The 26,374-nt window shown below is 35.6% G+C and overlaps 3 protein-coding genes across 4 annotated transcripts; all 3 read left to right on the plus strand.

The window, feature by feature from the left end:
- The first annotated feature begins 1,208 nt into the window (after window positions 1–1,208).
- LOC129566617 (G-protein coupled receptor Mth2-like) lies at window positions 1,209–4,077 on the plus strand. Its single transcript, XM_055442701.1, has 7 exons — window positions 1,209–1,524; window positions 2,052–2,287; window positions 2,357–2,382; window positions 2,456–2,628; window positions 2,712–2,892; window positions 3,048–3,230; window positions 3,345–4,077. Exons 1-7 carry the CDS (start codon window positions 1,209–1,211, stop codon window positions 3,475–3,477), a joined length of 1,248 nt encoding a protein of 415 aa, XP_055298676.1. The 3' UTR covers window positions 3,478–4,077.
- Window positions 4,078–6,387: 2,310 nt separating this feature from the next.
- LOC129566618 (cytochrome P450 4V2-like) lies at window positions 6,388–7,256 on the plus strand. Its single transcript, XM_055442702.1, has 4 exons — window positions 6,388–6,568; window positions 6,631–6,700; window positions 6,780–6,978; window positions 7,047–7,256. The coding sequence occupies exons 1-4, from the start codon at window positions 6,388–6,390 to the stop codon at window positions 7,254–7,256; spliced, it is 660 nt and encodes a 219-aa protein (XP_055298677.1).
- Window positions 7,257–8,314: 1,058 nt separating this feature from the next.
- LOC129566660 (chaoptin-like) lies at window positions 8,315–11,405 on the plus strand. Of its 2 annotated transcripts, XM_055442791.1 has the most exons (3): window positions 8,315–8,419; window positions 9,338–9,623; window positions 9,698–11,405. In XM_055442791.1, the coding sequence occupies exons 2-3, from the start codon at window positions 9,619–9,621 to the stop codon at window positions 11,253–11,255; spliced, it is 1,563 nt and encodes a 520-aa protein (XP_055298766.1). In that variant the 5' UTR covers window positions 8,315–8,419; window positions 9,338–9,618; the 3' UTR covers window positions 11,256–11,405. The 2 variants fall into 2 exon arrangements, with proteins under 2 accessions (XP_055298766.1, XP_055298765.1); XM_055442790.1 differs by lacking the exon at window positions 8,315–8,419 and having other exon boundaries at window positions 9,138–9,623.
- Window positions 11,406–26,374: the final 14,969 nt, after the last annotated feature.

The following is a 26,374-nucleotide window of genomic DNA, read 5'->3' on the forward strand; positions in this document are numbered from 1 at the left end:
GTAAGAGGATAATGCGATTGGAATTCACATAGTGTGTATACATTCCCATGAAATTACCATGTCACTTGAAACATTGATCGAATAACAAATGCATTTAGGAAGGAAGAATTACACAAAATACTTATTCAACCCATTTTCTACCAGACCGGTTTTCCATGCAAAATGCTTGATTTTTCGAACACTAGTTAGAAAATGGGTAGTGAATAACCACATAATATTCACATTCATTTGCTTTATTACATCATCGATTTTTTAGCATATCTTCTTTTGAGCATATTTAATTTAATCTTGGAAAGTTCGGGTAATTAAAAATAGCGCATAATAAATATAGCAACTGATTTGACTACCGAGAAAAATGATTAAAATTTGAATTCATTTGCATTGAAAGAAAATAATCGGTTCGGTTGACATGTTCCCCCTTTTTATAATATATCAATTTTATGTTTTATTATTATCAATTCCAGGGCATACAAGGAATTTGTAGCAGTTGTAAAGTTCACAGCCCGCATTTATACATATTTGTGCAGATTTTCGTTGTTGTTCATGTTATCACTAGCGGTGACGCACATCGTTCTCGAGAAACCGTTGTAAACATTTTACACTCCAGTGTAAATGCGCAAAAGATTGCTTTTTTGTTTGAATTTAATTTGAACGTAATACATTGAATACGTAAGATGATTTTAAATTTAATGATTACTTGATTATTTTGTACGTTTTTAACATACATCTCAACTCTTATGGACTTATCTTGGAGGATAAAAAAGTACGCTCAAGCTCTTTTATACATGCATAAAATTATACTATTGAATAAAGTGTTGCATTTTACGTTTAAAAAAAGGTATTCTTCTGTGATTTTTCTAGATTCTTCAATTAAAATTATTCAAAGATAATCCAATTGGGACCTTCAATTTGATGTTAAATTGAATTCTTCGTCTTTTTTTATTCTTAAATATGTTTTCTTTCTGGTGTAAATGTTTCTTTGGTACATTCCAAGAATTAAGATTGTTATAAATATAAACATAAAATTATGTTGCGTCAATATCCATGGCTTTATCTCATCCTGCTTATAACCGATACTAAAGGCTTCTGAAATTCCATTTTACTCATAAATAAATTTTCACCACTCTTATCACGTAATCAAATTTAAAGAAATGTACGTTACATTGTAAATTTTTTCACAATTTGTGTTCAACTTTGAAATGGTAAGCATGTGTTGTGCGTTTCGTTCGTTGCCACTTGTGGCCAGTCTCTGGTTAATTATTACATTTAGGTGCACATGTTTCGCTTCGATCGATGTGACTCCCAAGACATATGTATTACCGTGTAATTCGTCTGATTGGATCGATATCAGCGATGGAACAAAGTCTCAAAACAAAAGTGTTATGTTCAAAGGCACGGAATTCAGTGAAGACCAATATTTTGTCAATGATGACAATCATACTTTTGCTTGTCCCACACATGGAGAAACTGAAGTTAAATCCGAGGAACAACCTATCCATCCAAAGGAAATAATTTTGCCAAAGAGTAAGTATCAAAAAGTATTTGGCAATTGTGGGCTTGATTCATTTCAATTCAAGAAATATTTCATTGGGTAAAATTATGAAAAATCCGTTAAAATTTACGAAGCGCGAACACATTTAAAGCAAAAAGACAAAGACAAAGATAAAAATTAAATTTTTACTCAAAGTACAATAAGTCCTTGACGTTTAATGCACGACCACTTTTCAACGGACATTCTGTTGTTGATCACTCAACTTTCTGTTGTTGAACACACAATTCACATTGTTGAAACTGAAGCAAAGAAAAGAGTGCACCGAGTACAGTGCCGCTTTCACCTTAAGCTACCTTCCAATTGTCTCCGGGCTTACGGTTAGAAGATTTTACTTTAAGTGTGTGCGTAAATTTTTTGTCGAATTTATTTCTTACTTGTAGAATGAAGGGAATTAATGCAATAAATTATCTTATGAAGTGTCTCAATGTGCTCACCGTGATTTTTTCATTATTATTTTATTTTGAAAAGTTATTTCCGTTTTTTTAATTTTCTACTATAGCTATGATAATTTCGGTGATATTTTTGCTGGCCACAATTCTGGTGTATTCCTGCCTGCCTGAACTTTTGAATTTGCTGGGAAAATGTTTGTTATGCTATTTAGCGTGTTTGGCTGTGTCATTTGCATTCACCGCCTACATATATATGGATCGTGATACACCAGATACACCTTGTGTAGTCGTTGCATACATAATCTTTTTTTCGTGTCATTCATCCTTCATTTGGACAAACGTATTGGTAAATTTGTTAATTATTAAGTTTGAACGTGACTTATCTCTTATTCTTTTTATTTGTTTGTTTGAATAGAGTTTCGATTTGTGGTCAAGTTTTCGGTAATTGGTTTTCTTTTCATAATTATTCACTTTTTAATTTGGCAAATTAAAATACTCTCGATCGCTATTGCAGGGCAACCATGGGATCGAGAGCGATTTCTGACAAGAAACGATTCTATTTGTATATGCTTTACGTTTGGGGTTGGTCATCGCTCATATCAATAATTGCATATGTACTCGATTCGATTGAAAGTGTTCCAAAGGATTTTAAGCCTGGTTTTGGAACGGAGATTTGCTATTTGAGAAGTATGTCATTTGGGATTTAAATATGCTTTTAGTGGTATTTTTTGTTAATGAGAATTAACGAGGCAGTATTGTTTTCATTGCAGTGGACGTTCAAATATTATTTCGATTCTTCTATTTACCGCTTTGCATGATATTTGCAATAAACGCCACATTATTCACACTGAGCACAATGAAAATTATTCAAGTACAACGTGAACTTAAGAGATCGTTTTCCAAGGAAGAAGGCTTCCACCGTCAAAACAGTTCCATGGATAAAAAGAGCAGGTAAAACTTATTTGAAAAACTTTCCTTTGATTCTAATTTTTAAAAGATTCAATTGATTTTAAATATATTTCTTCGAAAATGCACTATTCCCTAGACATATGACTCCATCATCAAATTATTTTTGATAAATATTTCAACTTGTCTTTCGCTTTCAGTTACATGCTCTTCTTGCGACTAATGATTGTGTTTGGATTGACATGGTTCTTTGAAGGTATTTCATTTGTGACTCCCAATCACATGGCATTCTTGGCCTTCGATATTTTGAACTCTTTACAAGGATTTATAATTTTTTTGCTATTCGTCATGAAGGCTCGTGTGCGCCAATTAATCAAGAAAAAGTATGTTTTATTCATTTCACAAACAAAATGTGTTTTCGCTGACATCGCAAACATTTTTCCATTTGTTATGGCTTTTTTGTTGAAAAATATTCAAAGTGTTTCCTTTGTAAACAGGTGGCAAGTCTGGTCGGGTGCCATACAAGATCACGTCACCTCAAGTATTGTTTTTACAAGTGATTCCACCCCATCGAATGTAAACAATAACTATCGATTAGCTTACATCGCACAATCGAAATGCCCTTCCTGAGCCGTGAATTTGTAAAAAATGAGTTTTCAAACACATTTTACATTTTAATCCTAATTCACAATCAAAATGAGTGAGGAAAATTGGAAAAGAAAAAAAATCATCAAAGGAGTGAATTTATCATTCCAAAATTTCGAATACGAAAATAACATGGAAATTAGTTGATTAGCTCATGCAAATCAACCACATAACAAAAGAAGCAGAGCATTGAATCTCCTGGCTATGTGGCGCTGCTGTTGAACAGTGGATGTTGGTTATATTCCTGCACATGCGACAAACTGTAGCCCCAACTCCAATAGACATGAACATGTATGAGTTGTCGCATGCACAAGTACGTAACCAACAGCCGCTGTTGACAGCAACTGTTCAACAGCCGCGTTACATAGCCAACAGATTCAATGCCCCGCAATTTGAAAAAAAAACACATTGAGTTCAAATTCGCAGTTTCATGAATTAAATTAAGCAGAATGGATAATTAGAAAAAGCAAAGTCCGTTCAACTCATTTTGTACCAACTTTTGATTTTTCAAAAATGATGGATGGTTCTTCGGTAGGAAATGAGTTGAATATTGTACAATGTACATAGTAAATAAAATGTTGATAAATAAAAAAAAAATCAAATTTTCTTGACTTTTATTTAAATGAACATACAAAAATGGGATGTTGATGATTTTCTTTTTCTTCTCCTTTTTCAAAACAAAAAAATTGGCGATGATTCAATTCCATACATAATCCATACACTTTGCTTGCACTTAAAGTTTCCCAAAAAAATGGACACAAATGCGCAAATGTGTGAAAATTTCAATTGAATCGAAGTTAAAATGAAAACAACAAATAAATAAATGATGTGTTGGAAATGAAACATCATACATATGATACAATGACTAGTGACCGCTCTGTCTGAAATCATCGAGCATACAATCCCATTATAGAAGCCACAAAGAAGGTTTTCAATTGATTGTAAACCCTACAACCCGGGCAATCGTTGAACGAATAATGTTGTCCCTTCTCCACATTTTGACCGAGGCTTAAGCCTTGAATTCAATCGTTGGCCGAGCGTATACCGGATAACCGACATAATCGAAATGCGATTACGTTCATCAAATTAGATAGAGTAAATTGTTCATTATTTACTTAAGTTTGCATTGGAAATGGATTTAAATTCAGATTACGGTTTCGAATGGGTTTTTTCTCTCTCTCTCCCTCTCTCTTTTCATTGAATGGATGATGAACGATAAGATACATTTTGCCTGTACAAATCTAGTGGTTATGGGCTGACCAAATGGCTTGCACATTGAAATGAAATGTCAATCGAAAAGTTGCCGTGTGGTTGGCATCGAAATAAAAAAAAAACATGAACTTCGAATAGATCTATTTCATTTAGTTTTAAATTGATTTCAGTGGTTTGTATGATGCAAAAGTGAGGCAGAGCGAGAGTAAAAAAACCGAAACGGCCGTTTGAATTCAAACCGACATTGGTTTCAGCCCATTTCAAACAGAAGCAGAAGGAAAAATGGAAAGAGAAAACCAAATCCGGTCAATTTGAACTCCGAGAGCTGTACATGACTTGTCCCACATTCAGATTTTGTGACATAGAATAAAATTATTCTAATATCATCAAAACCGCAAAGAAAAATGGTTGGAAAAATAGAGGGAGAAAAAAGAGAGTGGTGTTGCATGATTCCAAACGATTCGTGGAGAATCTACAGTCGCCCAAACAGATGATACGTATCGTTGGTGCTGCATCACAGTTTGCAATTCAAATTTGTTGGATTTAAATATGTGAAATTTAGTGAAGCGTTTGCAATGCTCGAACCAACTAAAGCATCGTAAGTACTCGGACATAAATGAACTAAAATTGAACGAATCAAAAGACATGCTTTTTCAAGCATACAAGAACACGTTTTTTTATACATTGAAAAAATTCGAACAACATTTCAACAATTTTCAACAATTTAAGGTTGTCAAGTTTTCAAGATGTATTGACGTCACATGAAAAATAGAACGGCCACTCAATTCACTTATTTTATTAATTCTATTTTTTTGGATTAAAGGTTTTTGGTAGCTTCGTGCGAACGATTTAACTCGAAACGTTTCAATTAAAGTTGATGCTCTTTTAACGGCGAATGAGTTTTTCTTGAAGTAAATTGATCACATGCAAACGCTTCATTCAGAATTACATTGAAAAATAAGAATAAATCATTTGCATTGAGATTTTTAAAGCGAGTGTTTGGTGATCGTTCAAACTCAATAAAATGTGGTTAATTCGTCATTATCTACTGATTGTATTTGTGATGACTGTACTGACGTGGCCAATTGTCTGTTTTATTCGATTTCACCGCTATAAACGTCGAATTTTAACAATCACAAGGAACATGCCGTTAGTTGATGATTGCCCATTATTGGGTTGTGCTTTGAAATTTTTGGCAAAGAATAGTGAAGGTTTCTATCAGTCTGGACATTTAATTTAAAATCTCAAGATGAATTCATTTCCATTGGTAATGAGTCATTGCAGTAAAATTGAAATTGACCTTGATTTCGTCCACAGAATTGATGGACACAATGAAGCATTTTTATACCGAATGAAAAACACCGTTCGTCAGCTGGTTGGTAATATCTGATGTGTAAATTTGTTCCTCTTTGATTATTTTACCTTTAACGGTATCATTTATCGTAGGTTGGGCCCAAAGTGTTTTATAAGTATCGATCACCCGGAAGATATTCAAGTCGTGTATTGAAAAAGGCAAAATATATCGATTCTTCAATCGGGGCGTTGGTCTCTTTTCATCTCCAGGTACATTATTTTCTCGTTAAACTATTGAATTTGAAATTCAAGCCAAAGAATCACTTTAAACCGGAAACATGGTCTACTCCTAATATGACTTCTCTTAAATTTCATGGAATGAAAGCACACATGTGGAAGGCACAACGCAAACAGCTGTCAACGTCATTCAACAATCAAATTTGTCGGTCATTTTTGCCGATTTTCAATCAGAAAGCCAATGTTTTCGTTTGGAATGTGCGTCGAGTGGTCGGTAAAGGGCACTTTGATATGCTGGAGTACACTTCTGCATGGGCATTGGATGTTGTTTGTCGTAAGTTCTCCAAAAGAAATCGTGACCTAGAACTCTTTCTTTCATCGTTTCTTTTTATTCAGATACCGCAATTGGCTCGGAAATGAACATACAGAGTGGTGAAAATATGCACTATACGAAAGAACTCACGGAGTAAGTTGGAATAAAGAATGAAATCGTTTGAAGGGCGATGAATGATATATGACGTAATTTTCAAAATTTCACTCCACAGTTGGCTAACAGCAGTTACATATCGAATTGCAAACGTATTTTTGCACCCAGACACTATTTATCAACAAACGCGATGGTATCGACAAGAACAGAGTTTGACTTATCATATTTTTTTATGCCATAGCATATATCTGGCGGATAAGTCAAACTCTGGACAAGAATGTGCGGCGATTGCAATTTCCGAGGCCTTACAAGAGAATGTAAGTATTGTTTTTCCAATTTTTGACTGAAATTCCGTTTGAAATATGCTACAAATCTTTACTTCTAGATAATCTCGCAAAAGATGGATGAATTCATGCAAAGCAATAACGAAGATTTGAGTTTCATAGAAGAAGACGATGATGACTCAACTTCTCAACTTCATTACCGATCAAGGCATTCGCGATCAAGTGTATTTGATAATCTTTGCTGGTCAAGATTCATCTGCGCACACAGTGGCCATGATCATTCTAATGCTCGTGCTGCCTACGAAAATTGAGCAACGTGTCATAGCCGAAATCAATGAGGTGTTCGGTGCTGAGCCACAAGATTGCGATATCAAAATGGAACAAATTAATCGGTCAAGCTATTTGGAGCAAGTTATAAAGAAAACACTGCGAATGCATCCAGCGGCGCCTTTTTTAATTCGGCATTGCACCGAAGATACAGAACTGATTAATGGGGTGATACCAACCGACACGGAAGTCATTGTCTCGGCCATTACCGGCTATTATCGTCAGTCATTGTCTCGGCTATTATCGACGCAAAGATGTCTGGGGCGAAGATGCCGATGAATTTAATCCAGATCATTTCGGTCGAGAAGCCAACTCAACACGAAACCCATTCGCATTTGTGGCGTTCAGTAACGGTCCGTGAAATTGAATTGGACAACGATTTGCATTTATCTCGTTGAAGACAATTTTGACCAAATTGCTTCGGAAATTTTGATTTTCGACACACATGAAAATGGAAGATTTGAAATTTCGATTGGAAGTGTCAAGCAAACCAATTCATGGTGTTATTGTTCAAGTTGTAAATTCAAATATCGGTTTTTGGTTGTAAATAAATATCCAAATTTTATTTCACGTGTTGTCTAATGAACATCCAATCCAGAACATTAACTAACTCTCTGACCTTTGACACTCAAGTTGGCCACAGTGTTGCAAAATTGATACAGTTATTGTTGAAGCCAATGAACGGAATTAAAATTATAGGCTGTTGTGAAAGAAGAGTTTGATTCGATTATTATGATTCATCTTTTGAAACAATAAATGCTTCACAAATCTCGAACATTTTTTTCTTGTTCATTGAATATAAATAGCTGCTGCCGTTCGAACGGAAATCTTTTCATATTTATTCACGTTTTTTATGGCATTGAAATCTTGTCAACACACACACACACACACACACACACACACACACACATATATTTCATTCGGTGTCGTGAAGAGTATGTTTTCGATATAACACCTTTCTCTTTCTTGTTTTGTCGCCCGTCTGTTCGGTATACATGCAATTTCTCCAACCAGTTTTATGCATTCAGTATATCAGTACCATATCGGCCACTCAACATACCAACTTGACGAGGCATTTTATTCATTTCGAACTCTTTTGTTTGCTGCTTGAGATTTTTGCTGTGGACACAATGTGTGCAGTATTGTGGTAGTTTATTCTAATTTTGAAATTCCACTCTCGGCAAACATGGAAACGAGAATGCAATAAACATTTTAAAGTGCAAAATATATGGTAGTTAATCATACTGTGTGTGTATATTTTTTTACGAGACGCCACTTAAAAGATAACACAAAAACTATACAATGTTTGTGTCGCATTCTAAACATTCCTTTTATTTCATTCAATTCATTTGAACTATATGCTACCGAACACCGGCAAAAATAAAATCCGGTACACAACATTGTGCTACTATTGAACACATTAAATGAAAGAGCTTCTACACAAATTCAGCTTATCACACATTCATCCAAATGTCAAGTTTTCATATGCATTCGGAGGTTTTTATTACTCTCTTGTTTGTATCGGTGTTGTCAATCTGCCGTTTGTATGTGCGCGCCGCCGTCTGTATGCCGACGAAAACTGTTTTGACTGAGATAAAATGCAACGTAAATAAAACAAGCCGGTTAAAAAGAAACATTTATTGAGCGAACGAGAAATGACAGTACAGCAACGGAGATCGAGTCTGGCAAACACACACACAGTTATCTGATGTATATAATTTCACACGAGTTTGTTACACAAATGATGTATCGGCTACAGGGTGTGAATCATCATTGGGCAGTTGGTAAACTGCTAACAAACACAATTGGCAAATGAAAAACAAAAATAAAACCAGGCAAACCTTATGTGTTACCCGTTGTTTTGTTACGTGTCCAATGTCATCGGAAGCTTTCTATATTATCACATTTCACTCGCATTCTCCGGCCATGCATTGCAAGCCGGAGTTTTAGTTAGGGTTTTTAAAATCCTATACTATTCATGAGCTGAACTAAATATCAGATGATCAAAAAAATTTCGAAAACAAAAATCAATCCTATTGACCGTGTGATCTTTTTTTTCTACCAGGTGATAATCTGTATAGTGCAATAAAAATCGACACGTAGGTATATATCATCAGCGTGTTTGTTTTTCGTAAAATTCACACACTCCACAAAGCCATAAAAACCGAGTGGAACTTCAGTCATTCAAAAACCCTCAAGCGAAGCGGCGGCACAGAAGCACAAAACAAAAACTAGTTTACTGCAAAATAGTAAACCAGTCGGTGCGAGAAAGAGAGGGAGAGAAAAATAGAAGGAGGAACAGATAGAGCAAGACAAAGAGGAAAACAAAAAGAGGGAGACGGAAAAATGCCGTAAGTTCATTATTATTGTTATCATTCAAGTGGAATTAGCTGTTAATGTTCAAAGCATTGTTGTTTTATTCTAGGCATCGAACGTCGCAATCAACCGTTTGGTGCTGCATGTTGTTCTTTCATTTGTCCAATGTGTTGGCGCGTAATCAATCGGTGATTTTTGTGAATATTTCGACTGTTGGTTATCCGTTGAAGTTGGTGTATCAAACGTGGGTGGGGCCTGATTTGAATGTACAAGGTGAATGGAAGAGATTCGATGGTACGTTCAATTGCCGCGAACAAGATGCAACGGATGCAATAATCATTGAATCAAGCGATCCACAAATGCCGGCGCATTTTTTCGATCGATATCCAGGCATCGAAAGCATTAAAATGACCCAAAAATACTTGAAATCAATTGCGTCGGCCGATTTTCTGAATGCAAATTCACTACTTCGTTTGAATGTGTCACACAATGAGATCGACAACATTGCGCCGTTCGCATTCGATGCTGCACCAAAACTGGCATCAATAGATTTGTCATTTAATTTGCTGCAAAATTTAAATGAAAACATTTTCACGTCTTATTCGATCAAATATTTGTATTTACACAACAATCAATTAACCGTAGTCCAGCCACAATGGTTTGAGAAGCTGTTGTATTTGCGCGTTTTGACATTAAACAACAACCGAATTCGGGCAATTGACTGGCAACTTTTCGATTCGATGCCCAACATCAATGTGCTGCATTTGCATGCAAACCAAATAGCCGATGTGCGTAGTGGTGCACAGCAACAGCCCGAACCACCAAGGTCAATGCAAACATTTTCAATGTACGATAATCCAGTTGTCGCAGCGCATCACTTGATGCGGCTGAATGGTGTGGCAGCGGTTGATGTACGAAATACGGGCGTCCAAATCTGTCAACTCAGCCAACGTATGCACACATTGATTGCAGCAAACAATGAAATTCGCGAAATCAATTTGGATAATTTGAGTGAACCACATGAAAATACACTTGTCACATTGCATTTGGCCAACAATCGCATGGAATCCATGGCAAATGTAACACATTTTCATCGTTTGCAATATCTGAATTTATCGTACAATCTGCTCGCTCACATTGACGCACACATTTTTGACACGCTCAACAACTTACAGCTGCTGGATTTGAGCCACAATAAACTGATGCGATTCGATGTACCAAACAATCGAATGCCAAGTCTGAATGCACTGGATGTGTCGTTCAATGAAATATTAAGAGTGGAGTTGGATGGCATCGTGTCTCAACTTGAAACTCTTAACATTGATGGCAATCGAATTAAGGCTACCACCTATTCGATGCAAGCGATGAAGACGGGAAGCAATGTCAATCACAAATCCGAATGTTTATCCGATTCGATTGGGTGCCCGTCGGGCGATGAACATAGCGATGAGCACAAGCACCATTGCACCATTCGTAACTATGACGAGAAACGCCCGAAAATCAACGACGACATACGCGATTTTATTTATGAACAATTTCACATTATGGAACAGAATATTTTGCAATTAATCGACGCTAAGTTCACAGATATCAACCGACGAATACGACGACTCGACCAAGAAATGATTGCCATCACATCAGGCAGGCCCGATTATTACTGGGATTAGAAATTGAACTAAAAATTCGATGCATTTCATGCAGTGATTTTTGCTTTGGATAAAAGCAATTAGTAAACTAGAAAAAATGAACACTTTTTATGTGGGAAAAATATGAATGAATAAACAAAAACGCTGATTTTGTTGTACGATTGTTTTCTATTTTAATCGTTTTTTTTTAATTCAATACGTATCTATAGGTTTTTGTGTCATTTCCATTTTGCTTTTGGTGTTTTGTGTGTTTTCACTAAATTTGATATGTGATGTTGTTCACTCCATGATATTATTAACATGAATGAAACCCATTTCACTATATTGATGCGTAGCACCATACAGAGTCTCTAATAGAGACTCTCTATATTAGACACCAAATCCAATATTTTGAATCAATGCTAAGACCATTTCATTGTAAATTCTCTCACAAGAAAATGAGAAAGCCAAAACGTTTGTATGAATGAAGCGATACAGTTATGGTTACTTTTGCTCTGTATAATGTGGTTTTCACTTCACAATACATACTCTTCAACAAGGCATTGTTTTGAGTCTTATCTAAAAATTTCACGGAATATTTGAAAAGTTGAACGCAGCTTGAAGTACGAATTCCTTTGTTCGGTTTATAGCTGCACAGTTAATAATATATTATTAATGATTATTAATACTATATTATTAACTAGGCGGTATTAACAACTGATACGTTATTAACATCGCCTGTTAATATCGCTATTACTTACTAGTTAATAGTATTAACTTAATACCGGTATTATCATACTAATATATTATTAACATGCGATGTTAATACCGATAGTATGATCATACAAGGTCGCTTTCTTTGTATACAAATACATGGGTAAGATTTGACGTGAGACGCCAAGACGCCTCTACGCGTGAAATGCTCGAAGCTTTCATCGTACACATATTGAACACAAACATTGTCGTTTACACAATGCATTCACACAAATTAACGCATCGATAGTGCCCGCTCAATATATGTACGATGACTGTTTTGAATGTCCCTCGCCCAGAGGGCTGCGTGTCGTTTTTCTTCGTCTATTAAGCGATCTTGGATCATACTATATTATTACGATTTTACTTTTCCGTACACAACGTGTCAAGGGAAAGTATAGGAATTGGTCCCGAAAACTTTTTTCGCAAAATTAGCTTAGATCATCATAAAAACTCATGAAACGCGTAGAAAACCACTTTTTGAGACACTTTTCCGTTCGTGTGCCGTCGTTGTCGTTGTCGTTGTCGTTATCGTTGGTGTTTGTTAACACGATAACTCAAAAAATAATGGAGATAATCAAAATCTGAAAGTCCCAAAAGTTTTGTATCCGAAAAACTTAGTTTAAGTTCGAAGATGAGCCATTTTCGATTTGATCCTGGGGTACTTGCCCTAAGAAAAACCTCAAAAAATTGACACTTTTTTATGGGAGGTATACGTAAATCGAATCCGATTGGCTTCAAACTTTCTGGGATTTCATGTTTTGGGAGAAAATTAAGATTCTGAAATTTTGAAACCAATCGAGATCGATTTACGGGTACCTCCCATACAAACTTTTTGAAGTTTTGACTAAAATTACCGATTTCTGGACAATTTTGTATGGGAGGTACCCGTTAATCGATTCTCATTGGCTTCAAACTTTCTGAGGTTTCATTTTTTGGAGAAAAAATAAGATTCTGAAAGTTTCATGTTGATCGCATTTGCAGAAGTTTGATTTTTTGTCCTCAATTTTTGTCGAAATTTTCTTTTTCTCCAAAAAATGAAACCTCAGAAAGTTTGAAGCCAATAGGAATCGGTTTACGGGTACCTCTCATACAAAATCGTCGAAGTTTTAGTTAAAGTGACCGATTTTTCACTTTATTTTTATTATTATATTTTCTCTGCCTTTATTTCAAGAAAATTCACAAAAAATAACCAAAATTACCTACAGACAACGCAGGCCAACGGTACGGAAAAGTTTGGGATTACCAATGTAATTCTTTTTATTCATGATAATATTTCATTAACATCCATGTTAATATTTATTAACATCGCTGTTAATAATATGATAACTGGAAGGCTAATTTCGCAACCGTATGAATTCGATGCGCATCGAACTGAACTCCCACCCGCTTTACAAAATTAATCGTTATGAACTTGATAATTTGTTATGAGAAAAAGGGCAATAACTTCGGGCTTTCGGAGCAGAATACAATTACATTTAATATTCGATTTGATTATATCCGGACCAAAATGCAAAATGCCATTGTTTGAACTTGACTTTCAGCTAAATAAATAAGTAAATGGAGCAAGAACAGACATATAGGTTAACATCAACTCAAAGACTGGGTATGTAATGGCTGTGGGCATCCATCCAAATCGTATGGAAGTGTTTGTAAACACGTTTTATTTATTCAAGCATTTGATAAAACAACCGAATTTGGTTTCGAAAAACGAGGTGCACGTTTATAAAGAGTTTATTGCATGTTTCAATGACTCGAATTATGCAACTACTGTTATTTTCTGTATGAATTCCAAAGTGTATTGAATGTACGAGAAATTTTATTCGAAAATTAACTTCTCTTCAGTTCGAAAAGCATTTCATTTTGGATATTTTATACATTTGCAGCGTCAAGACGAATCTTAGCGAGATAATAAATTTACGCAAAAATGAAAACCTTCAGCATGCCGCCAAGCATGAGTTTAACTCTTAACATCAGATCTCGCTCTTCAGCAACATGAAAGAGATACTCCTTGATTATACTCCTCTTTTACTACTCTCGATTGTTTTTTTCTTCTCCCATCTACTCAGAAACTCATGCAATGCCAAATGTACATTTTCAATCTCTTTCGCGGAGGCGCGCGCGTTTATTTGCACAAAACGAAGTCGTTGTATAAAGTGCGATGATAATGGCAAATACACATAAATCTTAAATTTGCTCTTCACTCCGTTTTGTATTTGTAGACAACCAAACATTTTGTTCACTTTCTCCGTTGTTCCTGTTTTCCTTCGCTGTTTTTTTTGTTGCTTTTGTTGTATTTTTGCTGTTTCTTCTTGGCATGGCATTTGTCTTTCGTATTTTGTGCTGTCTGCAACACAAATAACTTAAAAGTGTATTGTCTGCGCCAAATCTCACACATGAATCAGTAAAAGCACTTCATTCAACTTTCGGCTTCGGCACAATTGTGTGTGTGTGCACTTGGAAAAATGAGCAGAAGAATGAAAACACAATTTTCAACAAACGAAATGCTCCACGCCAGGTTCAATGAATAACGTGCTATAGAGCGAGAGAGAGAGAGAGAGAGAGAGAGAGAGAGAGAGAGAGAGAGCGAAAGAAGACACTAACGCGTGAAACAATTATTTCAGCGAAAAATTATTTTCAGTCCATTATAAATGTCTTGTGATAAGAGAAACAATTCACACGGGCAAATAAATGGAGAAAAAACAGAAATAAAAGTGTTTTTCTATTTTCGTCGTTTTACTTTTGTTCAGTTGTATTGGTCTTTTTTCTCGCGTGCATGAAAACGGGGATGGAGAAATATGAGTGAAGACATTAAGACTTGGCACATATCCGATTTGTGGCAGAACCAGGTTCATGACACTTTCAGTTCGGATACTTTGCCAAACACTTACCATCCATTCGACTTGATTTCTATTTTACAATTGTTCGCCATTTCTCATTTAATGATTTGAATTGTGGCTTTTATGGTGGTCATTTGGTTGAGTGCGATATACTTCGCTTTCATATCTGACTGACCATTATAATTAATGGCTTCGGTCGATAGCTAGAAGAAACAACCCATAGACTGTTAAATGTGCATTGCAAATTAAGACGCGCGGTAACCACTTCGAACGTCATAAAGCACAGACACTTTTTTCTAACCAAATAAATAATGTCATATTTTAATTGTGTATTTTCATGGAAAAAAAGGGAATTATAAAGCATTTTACTTCAATTTATTGGAAATCTTTTAATAGCAAGCATAATTTTTCTTTCTCCATTGAGAGATCTTGTGACTGTTGCCAACTTTTATTGAAATGATTTGACAAAATAAAATTGTTACGCGTTTTTTTTCCTTTTTAGCATCACAAGAAATGTAGTTGTTCGATTCCCATAGGTCCCTCATTCACGATAGATGCACTCATGTTTCACCATGATCAAACGAATTTTCACCATTTGCCTTTTGCCAATAGCTATCAATTAACTATAGTTAAGGTTCATTTTGAATAAAACAAATCGGCGATTGTGTTCTTTTTATTTTCCCGAAATGATTGACCAATGAAATTTGATAGTAACAATTGCTATTTTGTGATTTAAAACTAGTTGAAAACTGGTATGCATAAAAAAAAAAATTTAGAAGGAATACACAGAATTAAGGCAATGCACTGAAAATAGTGTGCTATACTATCAATATGTTCATAATAGTATCCTTATGCAAAAAAAGCGAGTATATTCATACATGCAAGATGTTCATTTATGACATATCCATTTATTTCAGCTATCTACACCGGTTGAGCCGTGCTGTGGCTGCGAGCGATTCCGTGCGCGAAAAATGAGTATGCAATGTTCAGGTGCAGCAGCGTACAGATCGAGCATATTCATTCTTCCGTTGTGTTGTTGGAGTCGTAGTAGAAAAGTCGAGAAAGAGAGAAAAAAAAATGGAGAAAAAAATGGGATAATTATCATATTTTTCGTAGAGTACGTGCTGCATGTTAAGTTTGACGCTTTAAGCAAAAATCGAAGTGAAAACAGGGGAAATCGTTTTATATGTTCCGCAGCCAATTCAATGCATTATTTATGCAACGGGAGAACATGCCTTGTCGAAAAAAGTGTTGCTTAAAATTAGAATCGCTTTAAATATGAGACGACGATAGACTGAAAATACCATCATAATATATGCACATGCACATGGAATCCCGTTCGCCGGGTATGTATGCACCGTTATTCCGAAAGTAATATGTGGAAGTGCCAAGTATTTATTTATATCACGGTAGCGAGAGCCCGTGCGAGTAGAAGAGATGCGTTCGATGAATATGAAATTCGTTTGACGTTCGTTGTTGCAGCAGCACATTGAAATGCTGTCGGAAAATGTTCAATTTGGTTTTGGTCTTCATTTTTATTTTCTTTGAGCGTCTACTGGAGCGTTCGATTCATAAGTACTCTCTGTCTGGTTATAATGAAGATGAAAAAAAGTAACGTGTGAAATCCCTTCATCGCACCCATCTTCAACAGTCATCGTTCATTGGAATGGTGCTGTCGCTCGCATACTATTACTAATATCCGCGATTAAGACGTGCCCCAAAGGAAACAATTTGAAATTTTAATCTCATTTAAGATTATAACAATTTTTTACACCGACTCCACATTCATTCGCACAGTGTTTTTTTGCTTCTTCTATCCACAGCGATATGGGTTGCACACACTATCTATCGGAACTCAAAGTGAATGGAAAACCGGTGGAAAAAAAAGTTTGTAAATGTGTAGTTTTTATGATTTTTGACGGGAAAAAAATTGCTCACAAAATTTGCTGTAATGAGAACGGGCGATAGGACGATGAACAAAAAAAAATCGCACAAAATATCGTTGCAATCCACGAACATTAGAACATTTTACAAAAAAAAAAACTTGTCATAATTTAACGTGATTGTATGCTTCGCGAACTTTTCTCGACTATTTTTCCTATTTTTTTGTTCGTAACGATTTTGCGGTATTTCTGCTGTGGCTTATTCATGCTTTAATTCCGCCACTGATGTCATACAGATTTTCTTCATCCGCGTCGCAATTTTGCGCGTTTTTTCTTTCTATTTCGAAGCCTTTTCATTCATTTCAATCATTTTTACACAAAAGAAATCGCTTTTTATTCGGTCACATGTGGAGCTGATTTTCTAATAGCCGCTAAATCTCATTTTAATATCTCTCGATTCAGGCACATCTGTTGTCTTCGCCATTTACCTTTAACTGCTTTCTTCAATCCGTTTGAAAATGTATCAGCCGGCAAAAATGTTTCGCTCGCTTTCTGTCGCACGAGCGAACATTCGTCGAATCGATTCTAAATGACAAGATTTGTTTATATTGCATATAATGTCTTTAGCATTTTGAAACTGCAATCGACGACGATTTCGATGGCAATATTCTTGAACGTTGGATGGGGAGCATTTTCGCGTGCGATTCGAAATACAAGCAAGAAAAAAAACCGATGCATTTTCATCGCATACCATATGTGTCCATATGTGAAGCATTTACAATATTCAAATACATGTTTGGTTCTCTCACAAATTCCCAAAATAATTTTACACGAAATTCTATCTCCACGGTCCCGGGCTACGCGCTTAATGATCAACAATTCATATCGATTACAGCGTGCTCTGTATTTCCGGGTTCAGACTCATTCTTCACTCATTTTTACAATCGAAATTCTTAATTTATTTTACCAAATCTACAACGAATATTTCAGCCAAATGATCATTGAAAGCCGAATGGCATCCCACTAAAGTATTCATAGCTACCAATTTACCACCAGTCGTTGCAAATGAACGGAAATTGTGTCGATAATGTTTATTCAAATGCTTTCGATCGGTTTTTGTTGCAATTGACAATGAAATTAATACTTTCACATGTTCACTTGTCAATTTTCGGATTTGTAAACAGCATTAGTCGAGGGATTAGCATCTAACACCGTCAATGCTTTCTGTAAGTTGCATTCGGAAGAAGCTTTACGCTCTGACATTGTGTGTGAATGGTATCAGATTGTTTTTTTTTGGGTTCAGAGAGAGAGAGAGGATTAGTGCAAAAAGCGAACGACAAAGAGAAAAGGTAGAGAGAGGGAAGAGAGTGATTGCAGGTTGAAACATTGCCATATTTATTTCCATGCAGACAGATTTACTAGATATTTTTCATTATATATGTGCTACCGTTGTTATCCATGGATCATGGTGTATGCTCATGAATTAATTCCGGATATAAATGATTTGCTGATTTCCGATAGCTAACCGCATTCATTCAATCCGCAAAATCGATTAAATTTTTTCACGTGCTTTTTTCCCGCGTGGCCGAGCTCTGAATGTTCTAGCTCTATTAAAAATGGATGAAAATACCTTTTTTCCCTCTCTCAAAATCGGAGTAATTGTTAACCTTTAACACATTGTAATAAATGGTCGCAATTTTTGGATTTTGAATGTCGTCAAACAGTCATCACAAACCGGAACAATGCCATGGTTTTTTTCTCTATTTTTTAGAGCGGTTCGTTCGATAAAATCAGTATGTTCAATTTTTTCCTCTCCTTTCGGCAAATAAAAGTGATTTTCGGATAATTTTTATGATTATGTAGCTCCCCAGTGCGACAAATACTTTCGGTACAAATCCACATAAAGCTGGCACTTTTTGGCATAAACAAAACCCACTAGGTAAAACCGATGGAAAAAAACACACACCATTTCAAGACAATAAAACTGTAGAAATATTCTGTTCGCATCGAAATGCTGGTTCTTGTTCAATTCACATAAAAGTTCTCAAACAAAACGATGAAAGTGGAACAAACACGTGAGCATAAGCAGCAAAAAGAAAATCGAGTTGGAAAAACGTCAAGAAAACATAAACATGTCCAGTGTGTATTGGTACAGGTAGAGAGCGGGAGAGAGAGCGAGAGCGAGGGAGGAAAAAATTTCATTGCATTAAGTGCGATTATCATCAACACCTCTGGCAGCAATAAATTTATTTCCGTTTCTTCTTCGCTACGCACTTTTGTTTCTTTCTCTCTATGGTTCAGTCGTCGAGTGTGCGGGTGAGCGCACGTGCGCGCGCGCTGAAAAATAAACACAAAAAGATGCGACTAAAGACATACATATACACACGGACCAAACCAAACCAACTCTACACCTCTCATACACAGTAAAGCTTATGTCTTCTTTTATGTCACATATATATCTGTTTGCATGGCATTTAGGGGATTTTCTTGTCGGCCAAATGTGCTAATCCCGAGCTGAAAACATGTGCAGATGAAAACTAAGTTAATAGAATATTAATAGTGGAGCGGCTAGCTGCTAAACATGCACCTCAAGCGATAGCAACCAAAGACTCTCATTCTTTCTCTGTTTCTCTCTCTTTCATTGTGTGTAATGTTGCTAAATATGCGAAAGAGCTTGTATCGTGCCCGTGCATACTTATCGGGCGCCACACCGTTCTCCCACCAGAACCTAAGCACCTTTCTTCTCTCTTTCTATACGTATGTCGCTCTATTTTCCGTGCGATGTTGTCGCTCGCTCTTTTGTTTTGCTCTTTTGTGTACTTTTAGCACCAACTAATAATGCTAATGTTGTGTGATAATATTAACGATAACTTATAAGCACATATTTACACCTGCACATGAAATGGTTACACAACGCAGCGTGCGCGCGTGATAAAACGTATCAAAATGGATTGTTTCACCATACGATTACTGTCCAAGCTGCGCTTATAGTGAATTAATTATGAATTAAATAATAATGAACGGCGTGCAAATAAATTGCATGCGCTTTTGACCACAGATTAACATAATTTATTAACCAAATTTATCTTTTTTTTTCGCCAACATTTCTATTCGACACAACACTTTTTTGACATGGTGATCCGTGTTTGTTTGCTGTAAGATTGAACATCTGTTTCATTTTAAATGCTTCAAACCATTATTTTAATTTTAGATTATTCGATGCAGCTTTTATTATTCATCTCTTAATGCAATGAGGCAAATTAAGTGACACGCACAAGAATAGCGCCATCTACAATCGTTAGAAGAAAGCTATGATGCTTACGGTCAAGCTTCAAAACATTAAAAAAAACGTTCAAACGATCAAACGTTCAGACGTTCGAAACGCTTGATCCATCCGTCAAATTGGAATGTTGCAATTACTTTTATTTCTGATTCGGTTTAGTGAGTCATAAGAATATGCATTTTTCCTTGATTGAGAAAAACTCGAACTAAATTTTGTTTAACTTCGTAATAAAAAATAATACAATTCAAAAACGGTAGATACTTCAATCCCATAGCTGTCAAAGTCAGTGGTGATGGCGCGTACTTTGGAATTTCAAATTTTCGAATTGCAGACTTTATTTTATGTATAATTATGTGTAAAGAACAACATTTTTACATTGATTTTCTGAAAATAAAAGTAAGCAAAAAATGCTATAATAAACCAATGATTATTTCAGTAATTTTGACTTTTGTTGAGTTCACATCGAACATTGACTGAAGGCTAACACCTGAATCAATGCTAGAATTTGTAGTGCTAACGCCCAAACCATAAGTATCCAATTAATAAGGTAAAAAAGGAAATTCATAAGAAATCAATGATTATTTCAGTTTATTTCTATAATCCTGATTTTTATTGGATTCACAACAATTATTGATATGCGACTAACGACTTACTCGATAAACCATATCTATGACTCATTAAACCGAAACTAAGGAAATTCATTGGAAGAATTTGTAGTGCTAACGCCCAAGGCATAAATCTCCCATGGTTTTTTCGAATATGTTTTATATAAAAATATAAACCTGAGTTTTTAATGAGTTTGTTTCATGAAAATAATTTGGTCAAACAAAAATTTTCTTCAAATTAATGAGAAAAAAATGCGCAGTATGAAATATTTTGATTGAGTCGGTGCAATCATAGAGCCGCTAAACTTTGGAGGTTAGGTTGCCGTTCTTTTGCGGCATGAAAAATTCATCGTTGGTATTGTTTAGATCACGAACATTTTCATGTTTGATTACCACAAACAGCACTTACAACATATTTTGTGCATCTTTTTCACACAATTTTCATCGCATACTTGCAAAAATGATAGAATACCATAAAATTCATTTCTTCATTTGTTAAACGTCATTGAAAACCGTGGTTTACTGAGTCAGTCGGTTTATTGAGTCAGTCAGCATCACCGTAGTTTTAACAGTTTAAAATCCATGTCTGGAATTATTATCATGCCACAGGATTGTTTAATTTATGAAAACATTACTATATAAATATTGTTCGCGAGTGGAAACATCATTTACGTTATAACCCCGTAAATATTTCAATGTATCACTGACAGCTGTCATCGAATGTAAACATACGTGGAGTTGCTAACGTTCATTCAATAGCTTTACCCAAAGCACTAAAACTTGAACTTTTGTACACAAGTGAAGTGACTAAGTAATAATTTAAATTTTAAATTTTTCTCTACAATAATAAAATATTAATCTCACGCAAATTAAAAGTTTCTACATATTGATCTATCAATTTTTATTTTTTACACTTTTTAAGTGAATATTCGCTAATAAAAAAAGAAATATCCATTGGAATAATTCCATTACGATGTTAGATGGCGCTGTTAGTTGTGACATAAATGCTTTACGTATATCACATACAGCTAGTTTGCATCATTGCTTAATGTATGCGCATGCATATGGTATTTCGAATGTACACTTTTTGATCCGATTAGATTCCCAGTTGATTCATAAATGGTATTGGGGCTGTTAAACCAGTCTCAAATCTTCATTGGTTACAATGCACACTGAAATTAAAGTGCATTTTTGATTCAGTTGAATTTCTGGTTCCATTGTCACACACCCGTCACACACCGTCCATCGTTACTTTGTATCAATTCGATGGCAAAATGCAAAAACCATTCCAAGTAATGGGAGCGATAATGATGCTGACGATCATCTGCGTTCAAATGGAGATTTCTCTCCACTTGTCACAAACGATGGACCTTTCCTCTAGTCATATGAGGTAAAAATGGTGAATCAAAACCAAATCCAAAAATTGATGTGGGATCGTGCTTGTTTGTCAACAAAAAAAAAGAAGAAAAGAAATGCAAAATGTGACAAAAACAGAATTTTCCCACGAAAAATTCAACGGCAAACCAAATTTGTACGTTTGGCTGGTTTATTCCGGTGAAACCATTAATAATGCACGTTTGCTTCATTCAAAACACTTCAAATGATTACCGAAATTGTGATTTCAAATGTAAACCACCGTCGGCAAGCCACTCAAGAATTTGTTGCGCACGGCTTCTCTTTTGTTTTATGATTTTCGTGGGGAGTGTGTGTGTGTGTGTGCTGTGCCGCGTTTGTTCCAAAGTGAGTCGTTCATTTACATAAGATAGCAAACGTTGTTTTTCGTTACTCTTAATGCGCGTCACGTTGCAATCATTTCTCCTTTTGACTTTTCTGCTCGTTCGATCCTTTTTTTTCTTGTCTTGTTCAGCAAGCGCGTGACGCTATCGAAAAGTGCAGAAAGTCACAATATTACACACTTAAAATAAAGTTTGAAACGTGGGATGAAAGCATTTTTCACCACATTTGATAATCTGTATGAGTTGCGTACACTCTTTTAGTCAAGTGAAACGTCTATTTTCGTTTGGTAACGCGTAGAAAAAGGTCAATTTCAAATGATTTCAATTTAATAGAATCGGAAAAGCTATCACACGAAATTTCACCAGTTTATCGTTCAATTTGACTCAAGCTTTTAGGCTAATAATGGTATGTTTTAAGTCAAGTGTTACTTATTCCAAGTATATATTACACACTTTCCGATTGAATTTCAACCTTCGCATCGTGTTTCATTTTATCATTCCAATTTGAAGCGAATTTTAATGAATAAAAAGGAAGAAACCACAAACAAAACACGCACATTTGATTCACAGTTTGATGCTTGTTGATGCGCATAAAATCAACCGAAAGAAGGTTCTTTGAAAGCAACCAAGAAAAAAAACAACTCTCGAGGAAAACGGTTTTCATCCTCATAAAAAGCAAACTGCTGTATCGACCATCATCTTCACTTTTGACTTGTGCGTCAGTGTTTGTCCCTTCCGTTCAACCAAAACCATCATTTTCACATTTCAATAGTTTTTCCCTTTTCTGTGGGATGGAGAGACATAGAGAGAGGGAGAGGAAAAAAGAGGAAGAGAGAAAAATCAGTTACTCCAAGAGATTCGGGTTAGAAATGCATACCTAAAAAATGAATTTAACACATTCAAAAGTTGGCAAAATGGTACTGTTTTATTTCTTGAAAACGATTCACATTACCCATAAAATAAATATGAAGATCAAATCAAAACCAGTAATAAAAAAAAATGATGGGAAAAAAACAAACTATTTTCTGCATACGCTTCGATCTGAAATATTAAACGCCGTTCGTCACAATTTGTTGCGTTTTACCAGATGATGACATAAAAGACAGAACAACAAAACCGCCTTTTCCGGTTGCAATGAAATGTTGAACAGGAAACGAAATGAATAATTCAGTCAAGAGTGGGATGAAATCGAGTCAAGAGTCGGTTTATTATCCGAAGCCCTAATTTTGGAAACTGTAACTCTGCATAATAATAATCTCGATGTCAGCTTTTCTATAACGGTACACATCGTAGCCTAGAGTATACACTCAACAATAGCAACAGTAACAACAACACCGAAAAAACAACTAATCCAGCATCGTAATAAGTATCGTTTTGTGGGGCGGAGTGATGTAAAAACATGGTTGATTGCAATGAATGTGTATTTTCGATAATGCGGCAGATTTGCTGCTTGCTATTCCTCTCCGAGAGTTATAAAACATTATTCGCATAGAGTATTTGCGTATGGATCGACCGGCTGGAACAAATCAGATGGATTAAGCGTATTTGATTCCATTCAAGTACCCGAAGAGAGTATCAACAATATTGTCTTCGTTTTATCTTCTCTGCGTACCGTCTACGTGTAATCTCGACCGGGGAAAATAATCATAATATTTTTCTCTCTCTGTTTTGGTGCTGTAGAGAACGTGTGAAAGCCCATGGATTTCAAGCATAATCAAAATTGTAATAGATGAGTCACCGTTCCAAAGTTCAAAACGGTTAGATATAGCCATTCTGAGTCTGAGAGTTTGAGCTAACGTCGATGATGGCTCGAACCAAATCGGTGTTTCAAAGCGAATTATGATTATTTAATCATCGGTGAAATCGGCTAAATGGATTAGAATAATCTGCTAACTTTGATGTTTTCACTTTGTATTTCGTCCCCCCTTCCTGTCTACGTTTATCTCTCTCCGTTTCGCTCCCCCACCAAATATGCACTATTAAGACTGTAAAGTTAATTAAATGAAATTGCTCTCAAAAGTAAAACGCTCATCCTTTGGGGATTTTGATGGTAAAATTGTATTCCACAAAGAAAAGAAGAAGAAGAGAAAACACTGAATCGCTTTTGATTTCGAAGTACTCAAAAGATAAGGGCCAACGATTTCGGATTTTCGGTGTGTTTATTTAACATAAACTGATTTCCAATGGCCAGCAAAATGTTTTAGTGTGTTTTTTTCTTCTTACGTTTATCTCTCTCCACGCTTATTTTCCGTATTGCCGAGTTTTCACCGCGATGGATCGAATTGAAAATAAATGGACCAAAGATGAGAAATGTTGTGTTTATATTTATTTAATTTGTGAAATGGCATTTATTATTGACATATATATATTTGACGTGCACAAAATTGGATCACGGACGAAAATCCCGTCGATCCTCTAATTTTATCTTTCATCATACTAAATCCACAACCCATATGGCGAAAACAGTTGATCCGAAAGGTAATTCCATCTTTTTCTACGCATTTTACTTTACCTGGAATTCGTTCCTTTGATTTCGTGAAGTTCATCGTTTTCGGTTCAGCATTTCCAAGAACGGCTTCAAAACATAACAAACAAGGCCAATGAAACATTCCAAAACAACACACTTGCAAATGGTCAAAACATCATAGCATTGAGTTGCGACGAAGCAAGTAAAGTGTCATTGTTTGAAGTGCTGAATGGAAATTTGTCATCATATTTGATGCCGATGTTTTTTCCCTTGTCACAATATTATTTCGAGCATTTTGTTAAGATCAACATTTGCTTCCAATCGACGAGAAAGCTTGAAAAAACGAAATAATTCGACACTTTATTGTATATTTACAATGAAAATAAGAGATGATGATGCTATACATTCGGTAGATTGGCGTTGAAAATATGAGAGAAAATATTTACGCAGACGGTACGAAAAGCAATATAGTATGCAGTAGTAGACGCAGAGCAGCAACCGACGCCAACGTTGTGCCAACGGAAAAATGTGTGATTTCACAAAATCATGCAATTTCGAATGACACTATCGAACAATAGAGAAGGAATCGTGATAATAATATTATTTATTTATACAAGAGACACGCGGTGGATGTGTTTTTAGCCCATAAATATATGCTATATCTAACAGTTCAGTTGAGTTCCATGCTTCAGATTTAATATTAGTGTCGACTTTCATTTTGCACATTTTTCCCCCAATCAGTGTGTGTATGTGTGTCGACACTCTTCATCGCTTGCGATTTTACCCGAAAAGTTTGGCAAGATGTTCGTTTGCTGCTTGAGGAAAAATCCGGTATTTCGGCGAAACGACGTCGTCGAGCTACTGCAAATTGAGAAGATATTGAAAAGAAAATACAATAAAACAGAATAAAAATCATAATAATACAAATAAACGTCAGATTGAACAGTGATAAAGCGATTCAATATTTTGGATGGATTTTCGGGCTGTAGCTAAGCTGCAAAATCTTCGGATTTTTCGAATTCAGTTTGGATGGGGATTCGGCAGGAGTAAGAGTTGTTCATTTCCTTTCTTGATACGATATGGTTACGGTAGAAAATGAACGAAGAAAAAAATAAAATAATAATATTTAATTTAATTAATATTGTGTCAGTTCGGCGCAGCTGTTTCCGACTTGAAACGATGGATTTCACCATAATATTCCTTGCTGCGAATGTAATTTCCGCAATGATGTCAACGAGACATTCTCAGTAACTCAGCGACTCAGAGCGTAATCAATGTATTTTTCTCACAATTTTTCGTCTCTCCTTTCTTTTCTTTTTCGACTTCTCACTCTCGTACTCTCGCTCTCCTACCGTGAGTGACACTCGGATTGGTGCAAAATGTATCTGCATTTTCATTATTGATTACCTGTCATCCAGACCCAATGATTGGCATTCAACAAATATGAATGAATGGGACAGCCGAACCATTTCATATTATTCCACCGTAGAGGAGAATGTTTATCGACCGGTGACACTGTTGCAGAAATCTTTATTGAATCCCATACACACAATAGACTTGAAATTGGATGTCAATTGCTTTTGGATAGACGAAA

This window comes from Sitodiplosis mosellana, unplaced genomic scaffold (genome assembly GCF_009176505.1).
Source record: "Sitodiplosis mosellana isolate CC-2019 unplaced genomic scaffold, AAFC_SMos_1.0 Smas_scaffold_4, whole genome shotgun sequence".
Classification (NCBI taxonomy): Eukaryota; Metazoa; Arthropoda; class Insecta; order Diptera; family Cecidomyiidae; genus Sitodiplosis; species Sitodiplosis mosellana.